The sequence below is a fragment of the Emydura macquarii genome, unplaced genomic scaffold (assembly GCF_026122565.2).
Source record: "Emydura macquarii macquarii isolate MOO-44397 ecotype Brisbane River unplaced genomic scaffold, CSIRO-AGI_Emac_v2 contig_320, whole genome shotgun sequence".
Taxonomy (NCBI): domain Eukaryota; kingdom Metazoa; phylum Chordata; order Testudines; family Chelidae; genus Emydura; species Emydura macquarii.
In genome coordinates, this window is record NW_027130457.1 from 5,603,144 (window position 1) to 5,628,823 (window position 25,680).

The 25,680-nt window shown below is 38.4% G+C and overlaps 1 protein-coding gene across 3 annotated transcripts in view; it reads right to left on the bottom strand.

Moving 5' to 3' along the window:
- Positions 1-2,891: 2,891 nt before the first annotated feature.
- The window catches only part of BASP1 (brain abundant membrane attached signal protein 1), a 57,624-nt gene continuing 34,835 nt past the window's right edge, over positions 2,892-25,680 (bottom strand). For all 3 annotated transcript variants that reach the window (XM_067569787.1, XM_067569781.1, XM_067569793.1), the window contains exon 2: positions 2,892-4,516. In XM_067569787.1, coding sequence (XP_067425888.1) covers positions 3,769-4,506 — 738 coding nt within the window. In that variant the 5' untranslated portion in view covers positions 4,507-4,516 and the 3' untranslated portion in view covers positions 2,892-3,768. The remainder of the gene's footprint in view (positions 4,517-25,680) is intronic.

The following is a 25,680-nucleotide window of genomic DNA, read 5'->3' on the forward strand; positions in this document are numbered from 1 at the left end:
GCAGTGACAGAAAGAATCAATTTTTCAATCACGTGCACAATAACAAAAGAAACACCCAGCCATTTCAGGTTAGCTAAACACCTGTTTGTGGTGGCCTTCCCTCTGCCTCTTCGCATTTTTCAAGCTCAAGCGTGTTTGCCTTTTTTGAGCATGCCTCGTGATTTATTGTCCCCAAAAGTACCTTACACCCTTTCTCATGCACCATCTGCAAGGTAAGGAGGAAACAGCCATCTCCCTACTGCAGAGTCTATTGCATTTGAGGGTGGATTTACTGCCAAGTGTCACTGAGACAGCTTGATGTGGATACTGCTGTATAGGGTGACCAGATAGCAAGTGTAAAAATCAGGACGGGTGGGGGGGGTAATAGGTGCCTATGTAAGACAAAGCCCCAAATATCAGGACTGTCCCTATAAAATCTGGATATCTGGTGTCCTAGAGTGTTTGGGTTTATTTCATTTGTCACACATCACTAATGAAGTATTAATGTGAGCAATCATCCAAGTTCTTCTAATTGCTCGGTGTCCCAGGGTAGCTCAAAATATAAAGTATTTGTTTAGTCTGTATGAAGTTGGAGATATTAAAAGGCTTTTCTACACATTATATTGAATGTGAAAGTGTAGTGCTGTAGTATGACTGTTACCAGCCATGATGTAACATTTGTTTGAAGAGGGAATGCGCTTATTTCAATATCACTATAGTAAACAAGTTATGTACCTATTCTGCTTCGGCATCTGCTTTCCAATTCAAAGGCATCAGGGCCAGAGTGAAGATTTTGTCCCAGGAATTCCTGGCTGATTCACATCCTACGTTAACAGAGATAACTAAAAGAATTCAAAGATTAAGGGAAGAGACCATTGTGATCATTCTGATCTGACCTCCTGTATAAAATAGGTCATAAGACTTCCCTGAATTAATTCCTGTTTGAACTAGAAGTTATCTTTTAGGGGAAAAAGGCAACCTTGATATAAAAACATCCAGTGATAAAGAATCTATCACAACCCTTGGTAAGTTGTTCCAGAGGTCAATTACCCTCACTGTTAAAAATGTGCACCATATTTAGAGTCTTAGTTTCAGCTTTCAGCCATTGGGTCTTTTTATACATTATCTCTTTCTATCTTGAATTAGTCTCAACCACGGTAAGAAAAAAAAGTTTGGGGTTTTGATTTTAGCTTCTTCATCTCCATGACAGAACAAACACCACATGACAAGATGTGTAGTCACATTGGCTAATGCGCTACGGGAAGATGTTCAGATATTATGGTGATGAGTGCAGTAGAAAAACCTACAGAGAATAAAAACAATCTCCAAAATGTATCCACATTGGGAAGTTGTGGGATTTGGTGCAATAGACTTTGCAGGAAACCCCCAGGATTGGCAAGGCAAGGATTTTGCAAGTCATGAATTAGGAGTATTGAGAGAGCTTGGCGGACTAGCTTGCACAGTGTCTGCCTGCACTCTGCAATGCTTTAGCTATTGTCATTCAGCAAGAGACACATTTACTTAGAATTTTTTAAAAGTACTCAAACATGAGTTGTTTGAAGTTCTGGTACATGAAAAAGCAAATCTGATCTTGACATACTATGAGTGAAATTCACCAATGTGCACACGGCCAACACAGGACCAATGCATCCCTAAGTCCCACTTAAGCCTTTGGAGCCAGATCAAAAGCCAGTAGGACTAACTTCTGTTGACTCCAATGGGCTTTGCATCAGGCCCACCGTGCTTTATTCCTTCTATGTGAATGAAATACATAAACTCCACATGTTCTGAATGCAATTTTAAGATACTGTTGATCACAAATGAATCTCTCTGTAAACCATTCAAGGATAAACCCAAAGGAAGCACGTTGAGCACATCATGATTTTCTGATATTTTGATTGTGTGTGTGTCTATTACATGTATTACCTTTAAAACAAGGTTGTTGTTTAACAAATGCACTTATCCATTCACGAGTTTGATAGGTCTAAAAGTTGCTCTGTTTTTGTTTACTACTGTCCTACTTTTCTCACTACCACTGAACAGCAGATTGAGTATGGTGATTAACAGACTATGATGCCCCTGAATGATATCACATCTTCCTTAACCTTGTTTTGTGAGCTCTGGAGATTGCATATAATAATCTTCATATAATATAATATCTTCATATAATCTTGAGCTGCATCAGACAGGATCACCTTGCTTGTGATTATCTTGCAGTTCAGACTGATAAAAAAAATGACATGACAGAGAAAGTTCTATTGAAAGAAAGATTTGATAAATTCTGTTCACTTACACACATAACTATATTTGAAGAAACAAACATTTGACTTATTGTAAGCATTGGGCTTATTGGAAGCATAACAGCATTGAGAAGTTAACCAAATTTAATAGTGAAAGAAGTATTTTAATGGGACTCCAACTAATCAAGGATTAAGTTTTATTGCATCATTTTAAAAGATGCATCTATTGCAAAAAAATGTATTGTGTCAAACTTTTTCATCCTACACCAAGTAAAATTTAAAATCAATGAAGATGCCTGCAGCTGTGTGTAATAGCAAGTGAGCATATTCAAAAGCATTTATTTTGTTTTAAAATGGCATTGGTATATGCCAGACTTTATATACAGTTTATGCATAGGATATAAAGTATTTCCGGTTCACTCACCACCTCTAATCTCTCAGGGAGCTCTGTGAAACATGCAAAGTATCTCTAGCGTCAGATTCAAATACCCTTACTGATATTAAATAGCACATTACTCTGGTACTCGTGAATGTAGGTAGCTGAATCCTGATATAGTAATTTTGATTTGTACCCAAATAATCACCTTTTTCTTCTGAATATGTGAATTGGGAATGCCAGGCTGTCAAGGGTAAATATGAAAAATTAGTTTAAATAAACTATTTCTTGACACCTTTGTTTTTTTAAATTATTTAACTTTTATTACTGTTGCACCATTTATACAATTACATATAATTTCAATGCATCCATTGTACATTTTGTTTTTCATTTGTTTTCCAATGAGTGGTGTGTTGGTGTCTGTGACACAGAATGGAAGAGAAACTGGAACTGCAATGAACGCAGACTTTTTCATTTCCACTGACCAATAAACAGAACTACAGGTGCACCCAACCACAGACATGCATTAACTCGTCATGAGAAATCTAGGTAGGCTAAGTAGGATGAGAATGCTGTTTACTCCCAGAAATATTTGGAGAGGAAGAAGAATTGGAGGATTGGCATTGAGAAAAATGTGGACAGCTAAGTGGGTTTTGTCTGAAAGTTGGCATTCATCCACTGCATAAAAACTATATCAAAATAAGAAAGGCTGTAAATAAAAAAATTTAAAAAAAAAAAAAAACCACCCACAGAAAATACTGCTTTCATAAAGATCTGATTGCCTTGGCACAAACCCAGCGGGCAGAATCAAATGCATCACTCCCAAACCCCATTACAGAACGAAAAAAGCTTTTGATACATTGGTGGAGTGCATTTACAGCAGTTCAGATACAAAAGATGTGCTGTACTTTCAGACATCCATATTTTTCATTATTATTTTTAAATCCTGGCAGAAAGTATATTAGATATTTCCCCACAAAAATACTATTTGGATTCTTCCCCCCCTCCCATGCGCCCTCCCAACTTGATGGGAAATCCTTTTCCCTCCTCCTCCCCTGGGCAATACATATTGTTATTTCAGATCTGAAACAAGTTAGTATAGCTGAAAAAAATTAAAAAAAAAAAAAAAGACACAGGTTGTTTTAAGTGGTTAATTTCAACAAGCTGTCCAATTTAATCTTGCACTGCTATGGTTTGATCCGAATTAATCGCTGGAACTTCAAAAGATTTAGCTTCCTCCGGTGGGGCTGCAGGCGCTGAAGCCTTGGGAGTAGAACTAGGCGCTTCTGTTGCTGCCGGGGTCTCCTTGGAAGAAGGTGCAGCCTCGCTGCTGCTAGGTTTTGAGTCTGAAGCTGGGGCCACATCACTTTTAGTTTCTTGGGCTGCAGGTGCTGCGGAAGCCTCAGTCTTTTTGGCTTCCCCTTCCTCTTTGCTCTTGTCATCTGCTTTACTAGTAGCTGTGGCTTCTGAAGGCTGGGAAACTTTTGCATCATTACTGGGCTCAGAAGTTTTAGGTGCTTCATTACTGGCCGCAGGGGCAGAGGCTGAAGTCTGTTCCTCTTGCTTAGGTGCCAGTTGTTCATTGTTCTTCTGAGGCTCTGCTTTTGCATCGACAACAGCCTCTGGCTTCTCTGGTTCAGATTTCTGGATTTCTTCCTGGCTCGCTGCTTTTTCTTTTTCCCCTTCTTTGTCTTCAGTCTTATTGGCAGCAACCTGGGAATCTTTCTCGCTCTTCTCCTCCTTGTTGTTCTCCTTCACTTCTGCGGTCTCTGTGGTTTGCTGGGCATCCTCATTCTGTTTTGGAGTCTCCTCTTCCTCGGTAGCTGCTCCCTCCGCCTTCTTGTCTTTGTCTTTGGCTTTTTCATCATTCACATTGTACCCCTTCTTCTTCTTGCTAAGTTTGCCTCCCATGTTTGGAGCTCTGCAAAAAAAGAGAAAAAAGCTGGTTACCTAAAACTCCACCTAGCCTCCCAGAGGAAGCAAAAACTAAATTACTTACACCTTCTCACACCAGCAGCTGGAAAGTTTTGGTGCTGGCTATTCCAGTAGAGAATGGAGTAACTTGATCAGTGATTAGCTACTGAACACAATGATCAGCTAGTTTGCCAAACAACTATCAGGGCATTACATGCCCTGCCCAAGATGCCCTGCAAGGCTACCAGGTCTTTAAATCATCACCCCATGAGGTCAAGAAGAATCAGCTGCTAATGCTATTCAGACCTCCACCCTCCAATTTATGTCAAGAGGAAGGGAAAAAGGAGGAAGAGGAAGCTTTCAACCCCATCTCTTATATCTTGGAAAGATAGTCAAAGGGAATTAAAGAAGAAGAACTCAGCAGTAACCTTCGAATTAGATAAATACTAAATTTGAATCCTTACAAATCCTAGCTGCTGTATCCATCTCTGGCTAGCACAAAATCCACTATTACACAGTCCTTAACAAAACTTGTTAAGGATTTACTAGACCCAAAGAATGTTTTTTTGGAGAATAAAAGGGATCAATACTTCTCAGTGATTGGAATGTATCCATCATATACAAGCAAGGTAACAGCACAGATCCATCCTAGAGGTGCTTGGTGCAGCAAACAACACAAACAAGGAGTGCATGTTCGGTCGCCAGCTTTCACATGTTAATACCTCAGCCATTTATATTGTGATCCATAGCTGAGACCACAGGGCAAGTTTCAACCTACAAAGAATTTTTTTAACAGCCAAGCTATAAACTGATGCAAACAGTTTTAGAATGAAAGTGCTGACCCAGCTAACAATGACACTAAATGGATTTATGTTTTATCTAACATAAAAGACTGCAGATACTTTGCAACAATGTCCTGTGATTTACATAGGTCATTCCTCCTAAGAAGATAGATTGCCCACTGGGTGCGTAAGCCCAAAGGACAAAAATGTGCACACCAATTCACATTAGACTAAGTGGACGTGTCCATTACTCTCAAAATTAAAATGGAATCAATAATCAGGAAGGACTTTGGAATAAGGATTGACCTGGCTTACTGTGTAACTTACCCTGTTGTTCCTTCATATTGCAGCACATATGGCATGTAAGAATCTCCCACTGTTTTAATTCTGTCACATAGGAAACCTTATGAGCTGCAATACTTGGGCACAGCAGGTTGAGTTAAGAAATAGAAACTCTAACAACCTGAAATACAGCAAAGCTATTACCATTCTTCTAACAGAGAGAGGCAAAATCATTGTGTGGATTTTTGCATGCAGGACTATAGGTAGCAGGCAATGTAATAAAATCTATTTAATACGTATAGAGTGTTATATCTCTTTCTTACAGCTTCTGGCCAAGATTTTTAGATATCCTAGTAAGTGAATCACCTTAAAAAGACCCAACTTTCAGGACCACCCTCAGGCAGGACTCTTTAGAAAGGTGCCTCAAGTTGGACATGCAAAAGTGAGGGCATCCAACCTAACTCGTCCTTTCTGAAAATCTTGCCTTCTGAAAATAGGGGTGTACATATGTAACTGATGTGAGGATTTATATCCAGTTGGAAAGGAGTAAAGACCCAAGGCACAGCTAACAAGATCTTTAGTCCTGAACTGTACATTAAAACACAAATTGGATCTGGTTAAAACAAAAGGAGAGATTGAAAGGTGATGTCATTATTAATGGACCTCCAATTTGAAAATCCACACTTCTGTCTGAAAATATTTACCCACTGTTATTACCAGTAGTACTGCTGTTGCAACCTGAAGATTATCATAAATGAAAGATTAGAGGGGAAAAAATTCTCAGTTCTATATTTAGAAGATAGTGAACAATCAAATATGCTGTTAAATACATGTTCAGTTTCAGAGTTTCCTATGTAGAGTCAAATTACTAAGTTTCCCTTGTTTGGGCGGTTCTTTCACCCAGCTATAGGGGAGGGAAAAAATTTATGAAACTGTGACTGTAAAGACACAAAAAATTGTCACAGAAAATCAGGGGAAGGTATAATATCAGAAATTACTCTTAAGCAATGTTTAAATAGTAACTATTTTCCAGTTGACTATGTCCCTTTAACATCTTAGTCTTACTGAAATTCCTTTTACAAAAATCTAATTTAATTTACACCATTTATACTTTTTATTCTTAGTATTTCTCCTAGCTTGGACAATGAAGATAATCTAGAAAAAAATGAAAGTGAAACTGACTAGTCAAATTCTACCCTAGCGCAATCCTGCAATGTTTATATTGTAAACACTGCAAGACATAGTTTCCTATACATTTTTCAAATAGAATTTTACTGTAATTATTGTTTTACACAAATCTAATTTTAGTGAAGAAGTTGAACTGGGAATGTCCCTTTAAGATACAACAGTACCCTATATCAAATTTTATTAAAATAGTGATAACATCAGGTGGGGAGGAAATAATCCATTCCATCCTTCTGCAGGGTGGCCAAGATGCCAATTATACACTCAAGTTACACGCCATCTGGGGTTACCCATTTCCTATCGGATTTTGAAATGCAACCCCCATCAATTAGTACATTACTTAACAAGTAGCACTGATGTGCCATTTCAGTCCTCTTTTCTTTGGATTAGCACATTACTGCTGATCTTGATGGGGCTCATTCATTTTCAGCACTCTGGGGAAGACAGTTGCAGAGAGTTAGGTTTCCTGCTGCCATATCAACAAGGCATGTATGCACCCTAACAGTGGGTCTGCTGCATCTGTGCAGTTGAAATTGGAAATTATGATGATTGACAGTGACCTTTCAGGTCTCAAGCAGGAGAGTAATCGCAAGGAAACTATTGATATGGGCAATGGGGAAATGTGAAGTTCTGCAAACGCACTGTATCTTAGAAGCTTTATGCTACAGAAGTAGTATGCTATTCCCAAAGAGATTTCAAAGATGAATCACTCTAAAAGCATTCTAACCCTAGGTGAACCATATTGCAGGATTCTAAGGTCTACTTTTGTTGAAGGAAGGTCAACCTCTTAGTTATTTAAAGAAGGGCAAGGACTTTGTTTGCTATCTGATTGCATTGTGGTCTTATTACTTGTTCGTCTAGTCCATTGATTACAGCTCCAGCACTTCTTATAGAAACAAATGGCGGTTTACACACCCATACAACTGGTAAGCATCAGAAGGGTTTTTGCAGTTCAGCAGGATCAAAGATTTATACCAGAGCTGTGTGCGCTCCCAGATTTCCAATCCCTAACTAAGCCTCTATTTGTTTTCCTGGCAGTGCCCAAATACTGTGAACCTAATTTTGTTTGCTGCACCTTCTGTGTTTTTCCAGATTTTACTATAACATGTATTGCAATTTGCCAACCTTGCTTTTTTATACCAATTATTTAGCGCTGAATACTGCTAGTCACAAAATGTTCTAGGGCAGAGGTCCTTCAAGAAGCAGAAATACATGCTTTAAAAAGAAATACATGCTCAAGAACCTATGAAATAGACATGTGCATTTTAGTTGTGCTGGTGTATTTTCTGTGTCGTTCCTGTGTCCCAGATTTGCACTGCAGCCATATGGTTTTATGCATTAGGACAGAAAGGTGGGGAGAAAGATGTGCAAACTATTTTTCAGATCTATTGATAGATGCTTAGTGTTAAAAATGGATTGCTACTTTCCAGCCTTGAGAATGTGCTAACAAAAGCAGGTAAGGGTTTTTTATTTGTTTTTCTCTTTTTTAAATAACTGGAACTTGTGGAGCAGCTGATTTGACAGCTGTTTCCTAAGCTAGTAGGTGTCCCTATCATTAAGTAACTGTTATTTACTTAACTGAAAGTGCTACATGAAGATCATTTAATCTCTCAGTAAGTTTTCCAATTGCCTTGTTTCAATCCATTTTATAATCAAATGGATTGTCACTTTTCCTTGTCTGGTTTATCAAGCTATAATACAAAACGAGGACATAGGAACAAGCAAGGCTGCCATAGAGGTGTATTTGTGCTGTAAGTAAAGATGGGGTTTTATGTTCTTCTTCCCAACCTATCCTATCTTTCAGTTGATCACTGTTTTTCCCAATGCACCTAGTCCCTTCTCACTTTGATTTCGTCCTCCAGAACTGTGTCCCTATTGTCTGAAGTGGGTCTTATCATCCCCAGAACCCTTACCACCAGTTCTAGCAATGCTTCAAAGAAGGCTCTAAGTATCTAGTGCAAAGAATCCTGGAGTGCATCAGACACAAAAGTCTCCTGCTGCACATAATTGAATAGAATATAAAAGAACCTTTTGGAGCAGGAACCAGATAGGAAGAAACTTAGCAAGCAGAATTCGAGACTGGTCTGTTGGTAAGAGACTACAGCAGTCACAAATGCTATTGCCGAGTCCGTGATATCTGGTGCCATGTAACCATGTATCTAATGTATACACAAGTCTGCCTCTTGAGACCATTCCTATACTACGGAAGGGTCAAATACCAGCTTTAATATCCACATTTGGGACAATTTAGATCGAAGGGAAAAAAAGATTCCTTAAAGGCACCCAAAATGTTCATAATATTTTTTCCAAAGCTTACCTCAGATCTTAAATTTAATGCCAACATACCAAGGTTTGTTTTATTTTTGGCCTGAGAGCGAAAAGAAGGAGAAAAGCCTCATTTATTAAAATAATTCTGGTTTTAGTGATGTAGTCTTATTATGAGAGCCAGGAGCAAAAGACAGCCCTTTGTACTGGTATTGTTTTCATGTTTAGGTAAAGAAAATGGTCTGATGTTCAGAAACACATTCCTAGCTTCCACTGACCTAAGTGGGAGGTGTAAGTGCTTGGCACTGCTGAAAGTCCAGCCACTTACTAAGATGCCTAAATGAGGGTTTGGGTGCCTAAATTTAGGCAACTAGGTTCAAAAATCTAGGCCCAACTGACTAAGTTTGCAAATGTGCCACATGACATTATGTAAAGAAAAACAATCTTATTTTAAAGAATAATCTACTAGATCATGTCAACTCAAGTGTCAAAGCCACCCCAAATGAAAGGTGGGAGAAAGTTGATGCACATGTAAGTGTAGAGGCCTATGCTAACTGTGTAGCTCATTTGGTTTTGTTTAATTTTCCAATTTCAAGAGAATGTGAAAAATGTGGAGAGCTACATTAAATGCAAGTAAGTTTATTATAGTGTACTTGTGTTGTGGTAGCATCCCCTATGTGCTAAACACTGTCCATGTATCTGGGAAGATAGTTCTTGAAGAGTTTACAAATCTACACTGGTTATCTCATAGCTGCTGGAGCTACAGTTGACAGATGTGGGCCTCAAGCCTCAAAATCCATGTTTGGATTAGAACACTCCCCAAACTTTGAGGGGTAAGCAAAACTCCAAAGTTTGATTTTGAAACTTTCTCTAGCAGTTATCAATTGAATGTGGTGTGGTGTAATTTGTGTAGTCAAACACTCTCAAACCAGATGCCCCATTGGTATTGTTGCAAAGAGGTGCCCTGAATTTGGATGGCTGTGCTCATCCACTGCTGGACAGAAACAGGAAAAGCAAAGTAGTGTATAAGCTGTTTCTGTACAAGTGGTAAACAGAAATAATTTTCAGGGACCTTTGATATAATAGGTTACAAAGCAGTACTTGAGCCAAGTAGAGTGAGGTGAAAAACTTAGAAGCTGCAACAGAGATAGACAGCATTTCACTCCAATCAGAATTCTTTCACTGTAGTGCTCATCCAAAGACAGAGGAAACAGTAAGAAAGAAAAAACAGCCCCTAGCTAGATATTATAATGAAGACATTCTAAAACAAAGTCAGTGTATATGTATAGGCTTTGCTCAGCTCCTGCTAAAAGCTTCTAGGGTCAAATTTTTAAAGATCTGGGCCCTTCTCCTTTGCATTAAAGTAATCACTCTGAAATTTTCTATCCCTCCCAGAAAGTAGTACCAGAATTGGACATCCTTCACAATTTAATTTATATAATGATTTCTAAATTACTAAATTAGCAACTGTCTTTCCCTCCACCACATATACCCCCGCCAGAGTATACATAATTAGGTGGATGCCTGGCATGACAGTGTCACAAAAATACTTGAATGTTAAATCAAAGATAATGGATTACTAGTAAAGTATTCACAGAACATAATGTTTAAAAAATTCAATTGGTCTTTAAATAGGCCAGTTTGACAGATTGGAGATGAAGACCCTGAGAAAAGTACAATACAATACAAAAATCTGACTGAGCAGTTTTTAAGATTAAATAATTAAATTGTGCCTCTATAATGAAATTGCATCCTTCGAAAAAAGTCAATAGAATTAGCTCTTTATATAACCATTTGTCTCAGGGTTTCATCCATAAAGTTATACTATATACACAGCCATATACATATTTTATATAAATCTTCATTTAATAAAAGCCTTCACATCCAGCAAAGTGTCAGATCATTTAATAAGGGATAAGATTAGGACTGACCATGACCAACATCCTTAACAGAGAGAACTGTACATTTCAAGGATGGATGGAAGGCTTGAAAGACTACAGGATGGAAAGACTATGACCCCCTATACTAAGGGTCTGGCTCTCAGAAGAAGCCATGCACCCGCAGTTCCCATTCAACTTCAGTGGGAATGTGGGGTGCTCAGCACTGTCAGAAATTAAGACCCAGCGCCCCACTTCAGGAAAGCACTTAAGAATATAATTCAAATTCCATTGAAGTCCATGGGACTTAAGTATGTGCTTAAATTAAGTAACTGAGGCCTAATCTAGCACATCTGGCATACCACAGAAGAATGGAAGTAAGATTCAACAGATTATTTGGAGGATGTAATAGGTCAGTCTCAATCATTTCCACTATAAAAGCCAGTTGCCAAGCTACCACAGCCTCAGCTACTTCCTATCTCATTCCCAGCTAAATACTGTAAGACAAGAGTCTACAATTCAAAGCAGAATTTCAACACTGCAAAATAAATAAATAGATACCCTTCCCACAGCCAACTGCCATTTAATAAAGGCATTGAAACAAATGGTAAGTCATCAAAAATTGATGGAGCTCAATAATTCAATGATTTGCTGTACTCATGTTTTAAGAAAAAATCATAGATGTTTAACATGAAAAAGTGTGTATAATTGGGATCCTGATGGTCTACTTCTATTGCCATAGGAAAAAAATAAACCAACTTGCTATTTCACAAGGTGTACAACAAAAGCTATGTTAAAGTACCAAGGACTCATTCTGAAATCCCCCCCCCCAACAGTACAGGGAGATTAAGTGACTAATCCAAAGTCAACAGAAGTCTGGCAGAGTCTGCATACACTTCTACTGCTGGTGCTCTCTCTCCTCTTCCTCAGGGGCACTGTTTCAAAAAACCTCATGAATTTCCAGATATGGTAAGGAACTGTATAGTAAGGAGGAGATATCCCTTAAAATACAAAAACAGTGATCATCTAATTTCACACACCATATTAAGCAGATTTAGGTAACCGTTTGTTCCTTATCGAAGCCAACATTGATTTTTTCCATGTGCAAAATAATATGGCACTACCAGCAGGTAGTACCTCAAGACCAGGTGTTTAGCTCTCAGATGAATACATTTCACTCTTACTTCTCCCCGTTTAGAAGTAGACTATGTCTGCCCAATAATTTTTAAAAATACAGTTCCCAGTAACAGGGAGAATTATTGAAGGTAATTTACTATTCCACTGTCCACAAGACTGACACACTGCGATACATTTAATTTCTTCTGAAAAATACCAACAGAAGAGCCCATGTAGGGTCATGTAATCCCTTGTAGATTATGGAAAAAAGTGAAGATTTATTTGGATCTGACGAAAAATATTCTATTAAGAACTATTCTTAATTCATGGCAATGTTATTGGAACCACACAAAAGCAGAGTGACCATGACCCATATAAAAATTACAATATGTAAAAAATGGAATATCAGTTCTGATTATTGACAATAGACCCTAATTGTCAAAAGCAGAGTTTTAAGAATTTGCCAAGTTCTATTAGTCCAAGCACAACACCTCCTCGTAAATCAATATCCACAGGGTACCGAGCAACCGGTCCACCTGTGAATGGATCATTATAGGTAGAAACCAACCCTCCTCCCTCTTTCCCTGCCTTCCCATCCCCACACACACAGAGGAACAGGTAAAAAAGAAAAGATACATGACATATTGTCCAGATTTATTTGAAATACTTGCTCTCAGGTACTTGTTGATACAGTAATGAAAAATAGGTGAGGAATCTATTATTCAAAGAACAGAGATAAAACTCTGTCTCAGGGCCAGCAGATCCATTAAAGACACTAGACTTGCCAAAATGACCAAATCCAGTTAGCACCACACTGAAATCACAAGTAATCTGCTTGAATGAGTCATGTTAATAGCCATATCTGGAGAAAGAGAGCCAGCTAGAGAGTATTGAAATAAAGTATAATTGATCAATTAAGTGACTGAAGTATTTCAAGATATACTGATCATGTGTTACTTCAATATTACGTGTTGGAGTGGAATTCAATTAGCTAACTATACCTATTTATTTCATATTATGATAGCCTATGTTCAAATAGCAACGTTCTTCAAGGCTTGCTAATAGATTGTTCTGCTCCACATAACATGGCTTGTTCGCCTAATGCTGCAAAGTCATTTAGTTTTCCCAACAGAGATCACTTTTCAGGAGGCGTTTAAATGGAATAGCTGAGTATTGTAGCCCATATGTTCACTGAAGATGTAATATACTTAGCATCAGGCACCCGGACTATTTTGGTCCTAGGAGAAGCCATAGAAACAAGCATGTCTCATTCTACCACAGGAAACTGAAAGCTGAAGATGTTTGATTTTGTTGTTTCATATTATTCGTCACCTTGCATTCAAGTCATATGGGTGACATACTGTACATCTTGGGCCCTGTTTACTCTGATCACAACATTTGTTGCAGAATCCACAATTTGTAGAACTGTACTCCAGAATGTAACCCTTCATTTATTTATTATTATTGGGGTTTTTTTGGACCAGGACCCAATTATGGTAGGTGCTGTACAAACAGAATAAAAAGACAATTCCTGCCCCAAAGAGTTTACAATCCATGTATAAAATAAGAACAACAGACAGATTACAGGCAGACAGAGGGGTACAAAGAAACAATGAGATTATATTGATCAGCCTGATAGGCAGTAGTCTTTTTTTTTTTTTAAATGTTATGTTTCTAGCCCTTATGGTTGCAAAGAAAACCTTGAATGCATTAACAGAGTGTAAATCAGCATGTCTTCCTAAATTCACAGGCACTCTGAAGCAACAGGTCTGCTAGGTGTGAACTGCCAATAACCTCAGTGCATTTTCTGCAATAGAAAAGTCAACTTTAAATGTGAACATTGCTAATTATTGCAGTACTGCTAATTTTAAACTGAATCAACTAATGTGTTTATCATGCAATCCCAGACTGCCTCCCATTACTCTCCAGATGCCAAAAATGCACCAACTTCTGTGCAACTGCCAAAGCCTCCAGTTTCCTCCCACATAATTTCTACAGGGCAGTTATGCGTTGTCCATACAAAAGATTTGGCATATGAAAAACTATAAAATGTAGGAACAGCATAAGAGATTATTTTAATAAATAGCACGCACTGTCTGAACTATTCATCTTCTTGTTTAATTCATTCAAAACTTCCCTTTTTTAAATTAAAAGAAGCAGACACAGAATTTTCATTTTGCTACATCAGAGCACTGCAGAATCTGGGAATCTTGCTACACAACAGAGGTCCAGCTTGCCTTCAGCTATACAAGGTGTTGGCTACAATACTGGACAGTTCAGGTTATGTGATCATTTTCTTTTGTCAGTTTCCAATAAAAGGAACCTGTGCACCAAATTAAACATTGCAACAATGTATTGCAAAAAGTCAGTCTGCCCCAGACCAGAGATCTTAATCACATCATTGTTCACAGTTGGAAGCAAGGGCTCTGACATAAACTCCTTCTTTTCAAAGGCTTTTAATAGAAATAGATTATAGAAGAAAATTTTTCTGCAGAAAAAATTAGCAGATCTTTAGCAATAAACTAAACCAAGGGCCAGAATTGGCACATTCCTTTTGCATACTAATTACAAGCTGCCATATTGGATTGTTTAGTGTGCATTTCTCCCCAGAAAATATTGCTTAATAATTTCACATTAGCCAAAACTTTCAAATCTTCGTGCTGAATATTAGCCACCTAAATCTGAAGAACCCTGAAAATCTGTGGATATCCGCTTTATATCCATGGATGTCCGCATCCGCAGATGCAGATGCGGGTATCATAGGACCATGCTTGTGGATTGCAGATCAGATGCGGATACAAATTTTGTATCCACGCAGGGATCTGTGTATTTGGGCTCTTAAATAGAAATGGCCTGGTTTTCAGAGGTGATGAACACCCACAGCTCCCAATATGGAACAGACCCAAAGAATTTTCACAATTAATTGCGAAAAAATAGAGCAGGTCAGAAAAATTCCGATGAAACTGTTTTTTGTCTATTTGCTGATTTGTCAAAATCAAAACCGCCCATTGAGACAGATTTCAAAAAAGTTCCTCTGGAAACCAGGCAGGGTACCATGCCAGCTCGCCAGCTCATCTGGCACATTGCTAAGTTGGGAACCCCAGGGTTTCCGGGGTCCATGACTCCAGGTACTATAGGATTTGCAGGATCTGTGGTTCTGGGGCAACCCACCACAAGTCAAGTCTTACCCTTTCATGGGGAATTTTTGAATGTTTGGTTTTCATTCTGAATCTGAAAAAACTAGATTTTGGAATAGCAAGATCTTCGCTGAAATTGAATGACCTTTTTCTGCACAGTTCTACTGATAAACCTTATGAAAGATTCCTAGCATATTATTCCATTTAATAATCATTCTCTAATACTTAATATACAGATGTCTAGCTAAAGAAATATTTAAGACAACAAGAGCCTCAATGCTTCTAGACAATTCCATCTTCATAATTATTCTATTCAGATTGTGCACCTCCCATATATTCTGCACCCACATTTACTGACATATTTGTAATATATACTTTGCAATCTTATCTTTTGGATGTCTGAAGTTGGGCACCCAAAACCATTAGTCGCTTTTGAAAATGTAAGGCTTGGGCCCAGGGGGCAGCCAGAGCTGGACAGGAAGATGTGGGATGCAGCACTGGGGAAGAGCAAAGATGTGGCTGAGGCATCAGTTCTTGACGGACTCCTCAAAGCACTCTGGTGCCTCTGTGTGCTGGAAAATGGGGGCAGTACTTCCAGCACACATTGCCCACATTTCCCTATCTTCATCCTGAGCAACTGATGTACAGTCTTACCTCAGACCATAAATACAATACACCAACTTTTTTAAAGAGTTATGTAAACAACATTCTTTTGAAAAGAGTATGTTTTGGGATCTAAATAATTTGATATTATATCCCTTTCACATTTCTCACTTACAATTATATGTAATTTTAGTGCTAAAATTACTGGTTGGGCCATTTTACTTTCTAAATCAGCTTAAAGACAGCGCTTGGAATATAAACTTTGGCACATTAGTGTAAAGTGATCATCTAACTATTTTCTCTCAGATTTCAAGTGGAAAAAATTAATTTTGGAATATAATTTTAGATTGGAAATACAGATTTTCAAAGTAATTATTAAGTTCTTACAGAGACTTCTCCTTTCCGACTACAGTCTGCTCTCATACAATGCTGGGTGCCTGAAAATGTTATGTGTGAGCACAAGATAAGGAGATGGACCTAGGAAGTGGGAATAGGATTACGAAGAGGTAGTGAATACTTACAATAGCTCACAAGACTCCTTGGACTAATTTTATATTTCTCACTTGTGCATGCCATTGCAGCATGTGGGAGCCACATGTGTATCCACAGGAAGAATTTGGCACACCGATTCTATTACAAAATAGCACTCCTGACTCCAACATATGGACTTTGTAGCTGTACCACAGAGAAGGAGGGGAAAAGATGTGGGAAAAGAAAGATGGTTCTTAGACACCTATATTCATGTGAATGCTCCTATGTGGAGCTATTCATCCCTGAACATGAAATGAAGGAGTTTTACATAATTAAAACAGATGCAGTATCACTAGAATTAAGCCATTTCCCTCTTCCAGATAATACGGGTTTATTAATAATTACTTTCATTAACCCAAATATTTAGTTTAATTATTGCAATATTCTCTGCCTTACTCCACAGAGATCAATAAGCTAATCGATAGCTCATGCAAGCTAACCTTTGTCCTTAAATAATAGTTTCTTAGGAAGGCAGAATATATTTAAGTCTTCAGAATGAGGTTATAGATTCTGCTATTTACACATAGTTCTTTCTAATATTATTGCGTGCATCCATGTTGAAATTTACACCTCGGCAGAGGGCTAGCACAAAGCCTATGCACCATTAAGTGGTAATTAAACCTTATAGTGGGACTTGGATGCTATAGACTCTGAAGAGGCTTACGTTTCATCTTTGAAATAAAATCCTTAGTGTTTTAGGCCTGTCTTCAGTACTAAGTTTTATGCTAGAAGGCCGCTATAAATTCATGTTACACAAGTTAAGTCATGCTCTGCATTATATAAAACTACTTGCAATTAAGTCCTACTGGGATATGTATTGAATCATAAGTAGTTTACACGATGCTGAATACCATTCATCTTTGTGACCACCACATGAAGGGTCAGCATCATATTAGCTACCTCAGCTCTACACAGTTGTGCTCTAACAGTTTGCTCTTTGTAGCAAAGACAAGGCCAAAGGTACTAAGAAAGATGCAAGTCAGAAATCTTCACATCTTAGATTATTAGGAACTTTGAAAAAATGTTTTAACTTTATGTTTCCCAGCAATCACTTGTGCTGTTTCCATTTTGCACTTCACGTTAGCTGGGTCAATTATATTGGGCTAGTCTATTTGGTCCATTTCATTTTGAGTTCTCATACATGTGTGTGTATTTCCCAACACTGCAGAGAAACCAATCCTGTTTCCATTTTTTAAATTTTGATTCATATTGAGTTTTAAAATTTTTTAGAAAACCTAAATTTTGCATCTGATCTACCATATTTACCAGTGTCACTTTAGAACATTGGAGGAGATTTTCAAAGTAACAAAAGGAAAGAAGACACCTAAATACCATTGAATTCTCCCCTATTATTAATTTTAGATAGCCATTTTAGAGAAAATTCAATATGCATTTCCCTAAACTCCTTTGAAATTACAGGATGTCTCAGGTGATTTTCTAATAAGATTAGGCATATTTCCATAAACTTCAGGAACATAAGTAGCATTTTGACTCAGAGCTGACTTTAGCACAGCTATGTACCAATGAGTGTTGTCGTGTGCAGCTGTTATTTAGGCACCACATTTTCCTAGTAATATACTCATATTCTCAGCTGAAACTGCTAATGCCCTTAGCGTTTAACAGGAGAAAAGCACATTTATTTTTTCTCTGTCTGTGGCACGTATCAACAAGAAGTGTATAGGAATAAACACAAATCTCTAATTGAGATGCAGTCAAGTGTTCCAATCAAATAATTATTAGATTTGAGAAATGCCCTTTTAAATTTTAAAGTGTTTCTGAACTCAAGTATGCTATAAACTAAGCCATACCTTCCTCACCCATACTACACATTAAGCCATTAAGCAGTAGGGGTTATGTCAACTGCCAAGATCTAGAGTGATTGCATAAGCTTCATTTTAACATCTTCAAATGTCTATTTTTTACTTTGTTTCCACTCACATTGTCTGACATAGAAGTGGCTAATCAGCCATGCTAGTGTCAGGGCACATAATACTGGGTAATAGCCAATCCATTTGGCAAGTCTTAAAGCAAGCAGCGAGCTACAATCCATGAGAGTTGCATTGAGAGATTCACATTCAAATCAAACAAACAAGGAAAAATTCTAGTTTAATGATTATTCAAGTAGAACTACTCAAGGCTAGCAACTGTATGCCGTTTAGAAGAGCAAACACTGTGTGAAGGAATCTAATAAAAATTAGTAATCATGACAAAGGGATCACTTAAAATTAGAAGTCTTTTCAGTTCAGCATTCCCTTCAACAAGAGAACAGCTTGCATTTTCTTTTTTATTTAACATTGCTGGTCTCAGTGGTCAATTATTGGGCAGGCTGTCCATTTCAAAGCCATCCAAAAAATATGAAACCACAAAATGGAAACAGGACAAAAAAGAATATTGAAATCTGAGGAATCATGGGCTTGGAGGGAGAGGGCTCTGGGGATTGGCTTTTTCTTGGTGTGGATAGGGTGACCAGATGGCAAATGTGAAAAATCAGAATGGGGTGAGGGGTAATAGGCATCTATATAAGAAAAAAAAAAAACCCAAATATCTGGACTGTCCCTATAAACTCGGGACATCTGGTCACCCTATTGTGGAAGAATGTAATCCATACTTGCTATATTACTTTAACTCATTTTCTTCAGTTCACTGTCAAATGTCTAGAGGAATAGTAGTTACGTTAGGTGATAGTAGTGGTGGTGTTGTATTCTGCCCTTTAGTCAAGTTTGTATGTTTGCCAGTTTGTAATTTTGTGCAGAATTCAAACCTAAGATCTCACCTTCCAAGGCCCAAATGTGGACCACAATATGTGATAAAGACCACAAACAAAAGTATTCATGCAGAAGATTTTTAATGCAGTGGGATTCTCTCAGAAATTTGGAAATAAATAATCATGAATCTTTACTTTTCAATAACAGAAATGAGGAGACATCAAATTGACATAAGACCTATGGAAGAGAAGGGTTTGTACTCACTACCACTTATGTCAATATAATTTATGGTGATCAGGTGTGTGAATAAACCACCCCATGAGCGAGGTAAGTTACACCGACCTAAATGCTGGTGTGGGCAGTGCTATGTCAGAGCCCAGCACTGCTCTGTCCAGTGTGCTAACTTCCCTCCACCTGAAAGGCACCCAGTCCTCCCTCCTTGAGCTCCAGAGAATAACTGACCCTGCTCTGCCCTGCGGTTTTTTTAATATGGGCCTGCTGGGCCCTGACTGGCTGCTCCTCGCAGCCTCTCTCTAATTGGTTGCTTCCTCCGCAGTCTCCCTAGGGCTGTATTAACCCCTTCCCTGCCAGTGTGGGGTGGATGCCCCATCACAGCCACCAACATGCAACTGTCAGTGTAAAGCAGTTCCCGGATCAGCACTTTGATCACTTTGGTATTCGCACATAGATGAGAGAGATTAAAGTCTTGCCAGTGCAAAAGCATAAAAAGATATCATTGGAAGAGCCATGACAAGCTTCCTCTAGCATCACAGTGAACAACAGACCAAAAAGGCTAGGAGCGAGGACATATCATTACTTCACTCCATTCGTGATTGAAAATGGGTCTGTTAGACCGCCATCAACACTAAATCTTTCAAACTATGCCTTTGTGCAATTGCTGAGCTATGTTAATAATGTCCGGACACCCAAATTTAGCAAGCAATTTCTAGATGGCAGTGCATTTGACCATGTTCAAAACTTGGTTATATCAAGAAACACAATGTACAAAGTTTGATGCTGTTTGCGACTTTTCTCCTATAAGTGACCAGTGATGAAAATTACCGTATGTCAAAAGTGCTCCACTGAGCATGAAAGCTGCCCTGTGTCTCTGCTAGAAGTTTATTGATAATTTGGGCCAGGAGCTGGTTTAAGATGATCCTGCAAGAATCCTGCTGGCCACAGAAAGCAAGGGGATGCTGTATTAATTACCACAATAGCACTTTTTAAGCCTTTGCACTTATAGATAGTGACAATGTTGGCATCTTTCAGTTGTCGCGGTATGATTTTTTGAAGCCAGACGTGAGAAGAATTAAAAAGCTTGTCAATGAGAACATTTCCTCTGTGTTTGAAAATTTTGACTAGAATGGCATCAGAACCAGGAGGCTGATTAGTTTTCATTGGTTGGACAGCCTTCAAACACCTCAGCGCATGTGGGTGGATCTGCAAATGTATTATATATACACAGGAATGTAGCGTTTCTGTGAATATACCATAAGGCTGCTGGAAGACTTGCTTTACCATGTCACTGCAGAACAAGGACTTGAAATTTCTGTTGCAGTGCATTGGCTCAGTCCTGGGAACCTTGACAACAAAATATGCTTTCAGGAGCAGCAATAATGTTGTTGTATGTTTTCACATACACTCCCCACTCCCAATTTGAACTTAGAGAATTAAAAGCTTTGACCAGGTTGTACATAAGTGAGCAATCCACATATGTTTAGTTATAGAGTAGTATTGGTAGAGTTGGAGACAGCAAATCTTTCCTGGAAAACCCAACCCCAACGCAGGTAAATATGAACAGCCATAGGTTATGACAAGTACTTTTTTAAAAGGTCTATACTTTTAAAACCTGCAACTGTGAAGTTTCAAATGAACTTTTTGAGAAGATCTCTTTAGCTCCAAACCAAGGGTCAACTTGGGACCCTCTAAGTCTCTTCTTCCCTTTTGACTTTATAAAAACTAACATAAAAGTTGGAGTGTTTTAAGCATAACACGAGAATTCTTCTGCTCTATTCCATGCTGATAAGGCCTCAACAGTGTGCAGTTCTGGGCACCAAATTTCAGGAAAGATGTGGACAAATTGGAGAAAGTTCAGAGGAGAGAAACAACAAAGATTAAAGGTCTAGAAAACATGACCTATGAGGAAAGACTGAAGAAACTGGATTTGTTTAGCCTAGAGAAAAGGAGTCTAAGGGGGGACATGATACCGGTTTTCAAGTATATAAAAAGTTGTTACAAGGAGGAAGGTGATAAATTGTTCTCCTTAACCTCTGAGGATAGGACAAGAAGAAATGGGGCTTAAACTGCAGCAAGGGAAGTTTAGGTTGGACATTAGGAAAAACTTCCTAACTGTCAGGGTATTTAAGCACTGGAATAAATTGCCTAGACACATTGAATCTCCGTCACTAGTGGTTTTAAGAACAAGTTAGACAAAACACCTGTCAAGAATGGTCTAATCATTACATAGTCTTGCCTTGAGAGCAGGGGACTGGATTAGACGACTTCTCAAGGTCCCTTCCAGTCCTACACTTCTATGATTCTATAAAAATTGGGCCTGAAGTTTTGGCATTAAATATATTTCTTCATACACACCTTCTGCTTGTATTACTGTATGATTACAAAGACTGTTACTGCAACCTTAAATCTGAACAGTGATTCTTAAAAAGTGAATTGGATATATTAATGTTTTTACACAGAGACACAATCACTAACCTGTCATTCAACAGAATATTGCAAAGCACAAATAATGCTATAAGTAACTAGTCGGCATCTATAATTATTTAAAATCTATGTGTATAGACAACATATGCCTCTGTTTCTCTTGAGATGAGCACAAAGTAAAATTAAGCAAGCTAAAGAATTAAATTAACTTTTGCATTCAAGAGTCAGATGCCGTAGGTATCATTCCTAGTCAACAGAAAAAAGCCTGACAAAGAACCCCTGAATAAGACCATGAAGAAGGGGTGGGAATGGGGAAAAGAAAGCTGAAGTGCCCTGTACTTGGTATGTTCGAAAGTATGGGAAGGAGAGAGAGAGGCTGCCAATGTCACCGATGCTAGCCTAAAGAAAGGACACGCTCACCAAGTTCATCATCAAGTTAACCTGAGCAAATCTTAAAAGGATGCCAGTCTAAAGTGAATCTAATTTATAGAAAGATATGAATTTTTTAATCTTGAATCAGAGATCCTTAAGAAGTCTCTGTGGGGAGCAGAGAATATCAATTGAGTCTTACCATCCGGTTGTGATGTTCATAAGGTAACCTGCTAACTAGTTATTGTAAGTCACTGAAAGATTACATACATAATTCATTTTCATCCATCAGTCTGCTGTATTTTTAGAGTCTTTTACTGTATCCATTTCATTGTTCACTTGCACTTAGCTGGCATTTTCTATTGCTCTCAGATTCCTTAGTTAGAGCATTCTAATATATTAACTTGGCAGAAAATTTCAAATGACTAATTAGTTATGGCACATAAAAGAACCACAATTGAATCTATGGGAACTTGAAATTAGCTGCTTGGTAGGCCATTTTGACAGTTTGTTCCAGACATTCTTCTCCACTCCTCCCCCACCTGATTACACTACCATTATTAGTTAATCAGCAAATCTGTTTTGCTACACAGTAGCTGCTTGCTATTGTCTAGACTGGAAAAAAGTTCTGAAATCTGTTCAGAGTACTGTTGCCACTTTTAATGGCATGTTTGTATTACGTATTATCCTCTTCACTAGGTAACTAGTGTATAAATCAATGTGTAATTACAATGCTGCAACAGAGAACAGGGTATTTCCACATAAGAAAGAGAGGAAAGACTAATTTTCTTTTTGAAGTACTCTTATTTATCGGGGTGGGAGGGATTTCAAAAGCACTTCAGTCCCTACTTAGCCCAAGTCCCAAAGACTTCTTGGCCCAAGTCTTTGGACTTAGATGCTTTTGAAAATTTTAGCCATGGTCTATGCAGTCCTTCCCACCTGCCCTACTGGTTCTACAGTTCACATTGCAAAAGCTGAAATATAGTCTTCAGAAAAGGCCACCATTATTAAGAATAATTGTACTGTTTAACTCAAATAGTTAAAGCTGTTAGTAATGTTAAACACACACTTCAGTAATCTGTGACAAAACAATGCAATTCTGTTATTTTAAGGGAACCGTTTCAAAGGGTAATGATTCAAAATTTAGAAGACTGAAATTTAACTGGGAACCTTTGAAATTGATGGTGCCCATTTCTGTAAGCAGCTCCATCTAGGGGAGGTCCTTCTGCACAGACAGAGCCCCATCGACGTCACTGAGGTCTGCCCGCACTGGGTAGCTTTGCAGGATTGGGGCCAACGTTACTGGTTCAGAAAATAGGTGGATAATAGAATTTGCTCTCAGGAAAGGATGAGGCAGGAGTGGATTACTGGCTTGGGCCCTGTCAATGACATCTCCTTCCAGTTAGTGTAATAAGGAAGCTAGCTGAGGCCAGCAGGGGCACAAAGAGATCCAGAAGACTTGATTTATCAGGTTCAGTAAGTAAATTATGGAGTGGTGATCTAGGAATACTAGTTCAAAGACACTACAACTGGTTTTCCTTTATTAAACTCTAGATTTAACATATTTACCAAAAGGTCACCAGGGTATTGCATACCAGCATGTCATGTCCACAGTTACTATGCAGGATCCTCAATGGTTGGTGATATGCTCTGACAAGAGAACCCAAATACCAATGCTGTACCTAGATGAAGACCAAGATCTGCTACCTGCAAACTACTAGCCAAAGAAAAGAAGTTTTACAACTCTAGATAGTTACTTTCCCATTGTAGAACTAGGGTGTACATTTCAGAGTTACATTGACAAATATTGTGAATTACAACACTGCCTCAGCAAACATCTCAGCAATATGCTGCAAAGCATCATCAGACATACAATTTCAAGTGAAGATAAAGCCTCAAGCCAGAGTCCGTGTTTAAAAAGTATGTGTACCTAATGCCTTAAGTATGAGGTCACATCTCACGTGACCTCATAGAGATATGTCACAGTGTGTGGAATATTACAGTGCAGGATGGTAAAATTAAAAACCTGATTTCATTTGCAGTCTGTACTTTCTCATGGAAAATAAATACTGGGCTGAGCTAGAGAAACAAAGCCCAATCCTCCTTCATATAACATGACTGAGCTATTGGTGGATCTGCTAATAAAAAGGATTAGGTGCTGATGGAGAGTAGCTTTTGTCACAGACATGTTTTGTATTTTAATCAACGGAAATACAAGACCATGGCTCAGATTAGATTTACCAGGAAAGAAAGTTTTCCATTATCTTTAAAGGGCATTTAGATTTCGTAAAAACGTAACAAAGCTACTGGACTGGAAAACTTTGTTCCCTCTCTACATAGCAAGCTCAGTGTGGGAATGGCACAGCAAGCTTCCTCAAGTTATCCTGCCATTTTGCCTCAAACCTGCCCTGAAGGTACTAACCTTAGGAGTAGAGCAAAGTTAATTCTGCATTCCTATGCAGTCCTTGGCCTCTCTGTCTAGAAGTTGAAACATACCAGTTGCTATGTACACACCTGTTGATCAGGAATGGGCTGAGAGCAACAGGGTGTGTCACAAATATCCAAAGAACTGTTGGCTGTTACTTTGCAGCTACACCCTAACCAACCAGGATTACCAATAACCAATCATGCAGATTTGAAAGGTTCCATATCTCATTGCCCATCCCTTCACAGAGGTGAGATAGTATCACTCCTAAAGACCATTTATTCAGCTTTACAGGCAGAACATCCAGTCACAGAATAAAACATACATTCCATACTGAAACAATGGTCACTAGACCAGACCATTTCTTCAAACTTAGTGCCAGTATATATTCGGGCTTTACTTATGTATCATGCTCCATGAACTACTGGCAGGTCTCCATAGAGCTAAGCAAGACTAATCCTTATCAGACACTTAAGTGCTAACATGGGTATTATAGATCCATGTGGTCTCCCCTCCCCACTGGATGATTTCTGTGTAACTCACAGCATATGAAAAGCGTGCCTCTCTTCTGCCTGCACCAAACTGTCTAATTTTACATTCACTTTGCAATGGCATAAGTCCTTATACAAAGGTACAGGGCAATGGGAAGTTCAGTACGTGGAAAGTCCCCTCCATCCATGGATTCAAGTGGGATAATGGCTCCATTGTGCTAGGCACTGCACAAACACATAGCAAGGCAGTTCCCTGACCTAGACAGCTTACAATTAAAATAGTTGGATGAGAAACATGCAACACTTTAAACACTGAAGGCATTATTAATCTTGTAGACTGGTGAGTAGCACTTCCAGCATTGGGGAAAAAGCACTTTGAGGTCCTAGGCGTGTTTGTTTCAGCACTGGCAATATTAAATACATTAATCTGCCTCTTTAAAGAGGTTGGCTGTTGAATTACTTTTATTGGCAATGAGGTGGCATGAATCAATAACACAAGAACAAGCACCTATACTAGGAAAAAAGACATTAGGTGCAAAAAGACATTAGGCAGCTCAAGTATGCATGTTCACTCCTATTAATGGCAACGGTATAACTAACAATAATATGCCTTTGGTTTTAGATTTACTAGCTGCCTGAGGGTTTGGGATACCCAGTTCCCATTAGAGTTAATGGAAAATGTGTATAAAAATGTTTTACATCATTTAAAAAATTCTCAGCCTTAATTTCATCATAACATTTA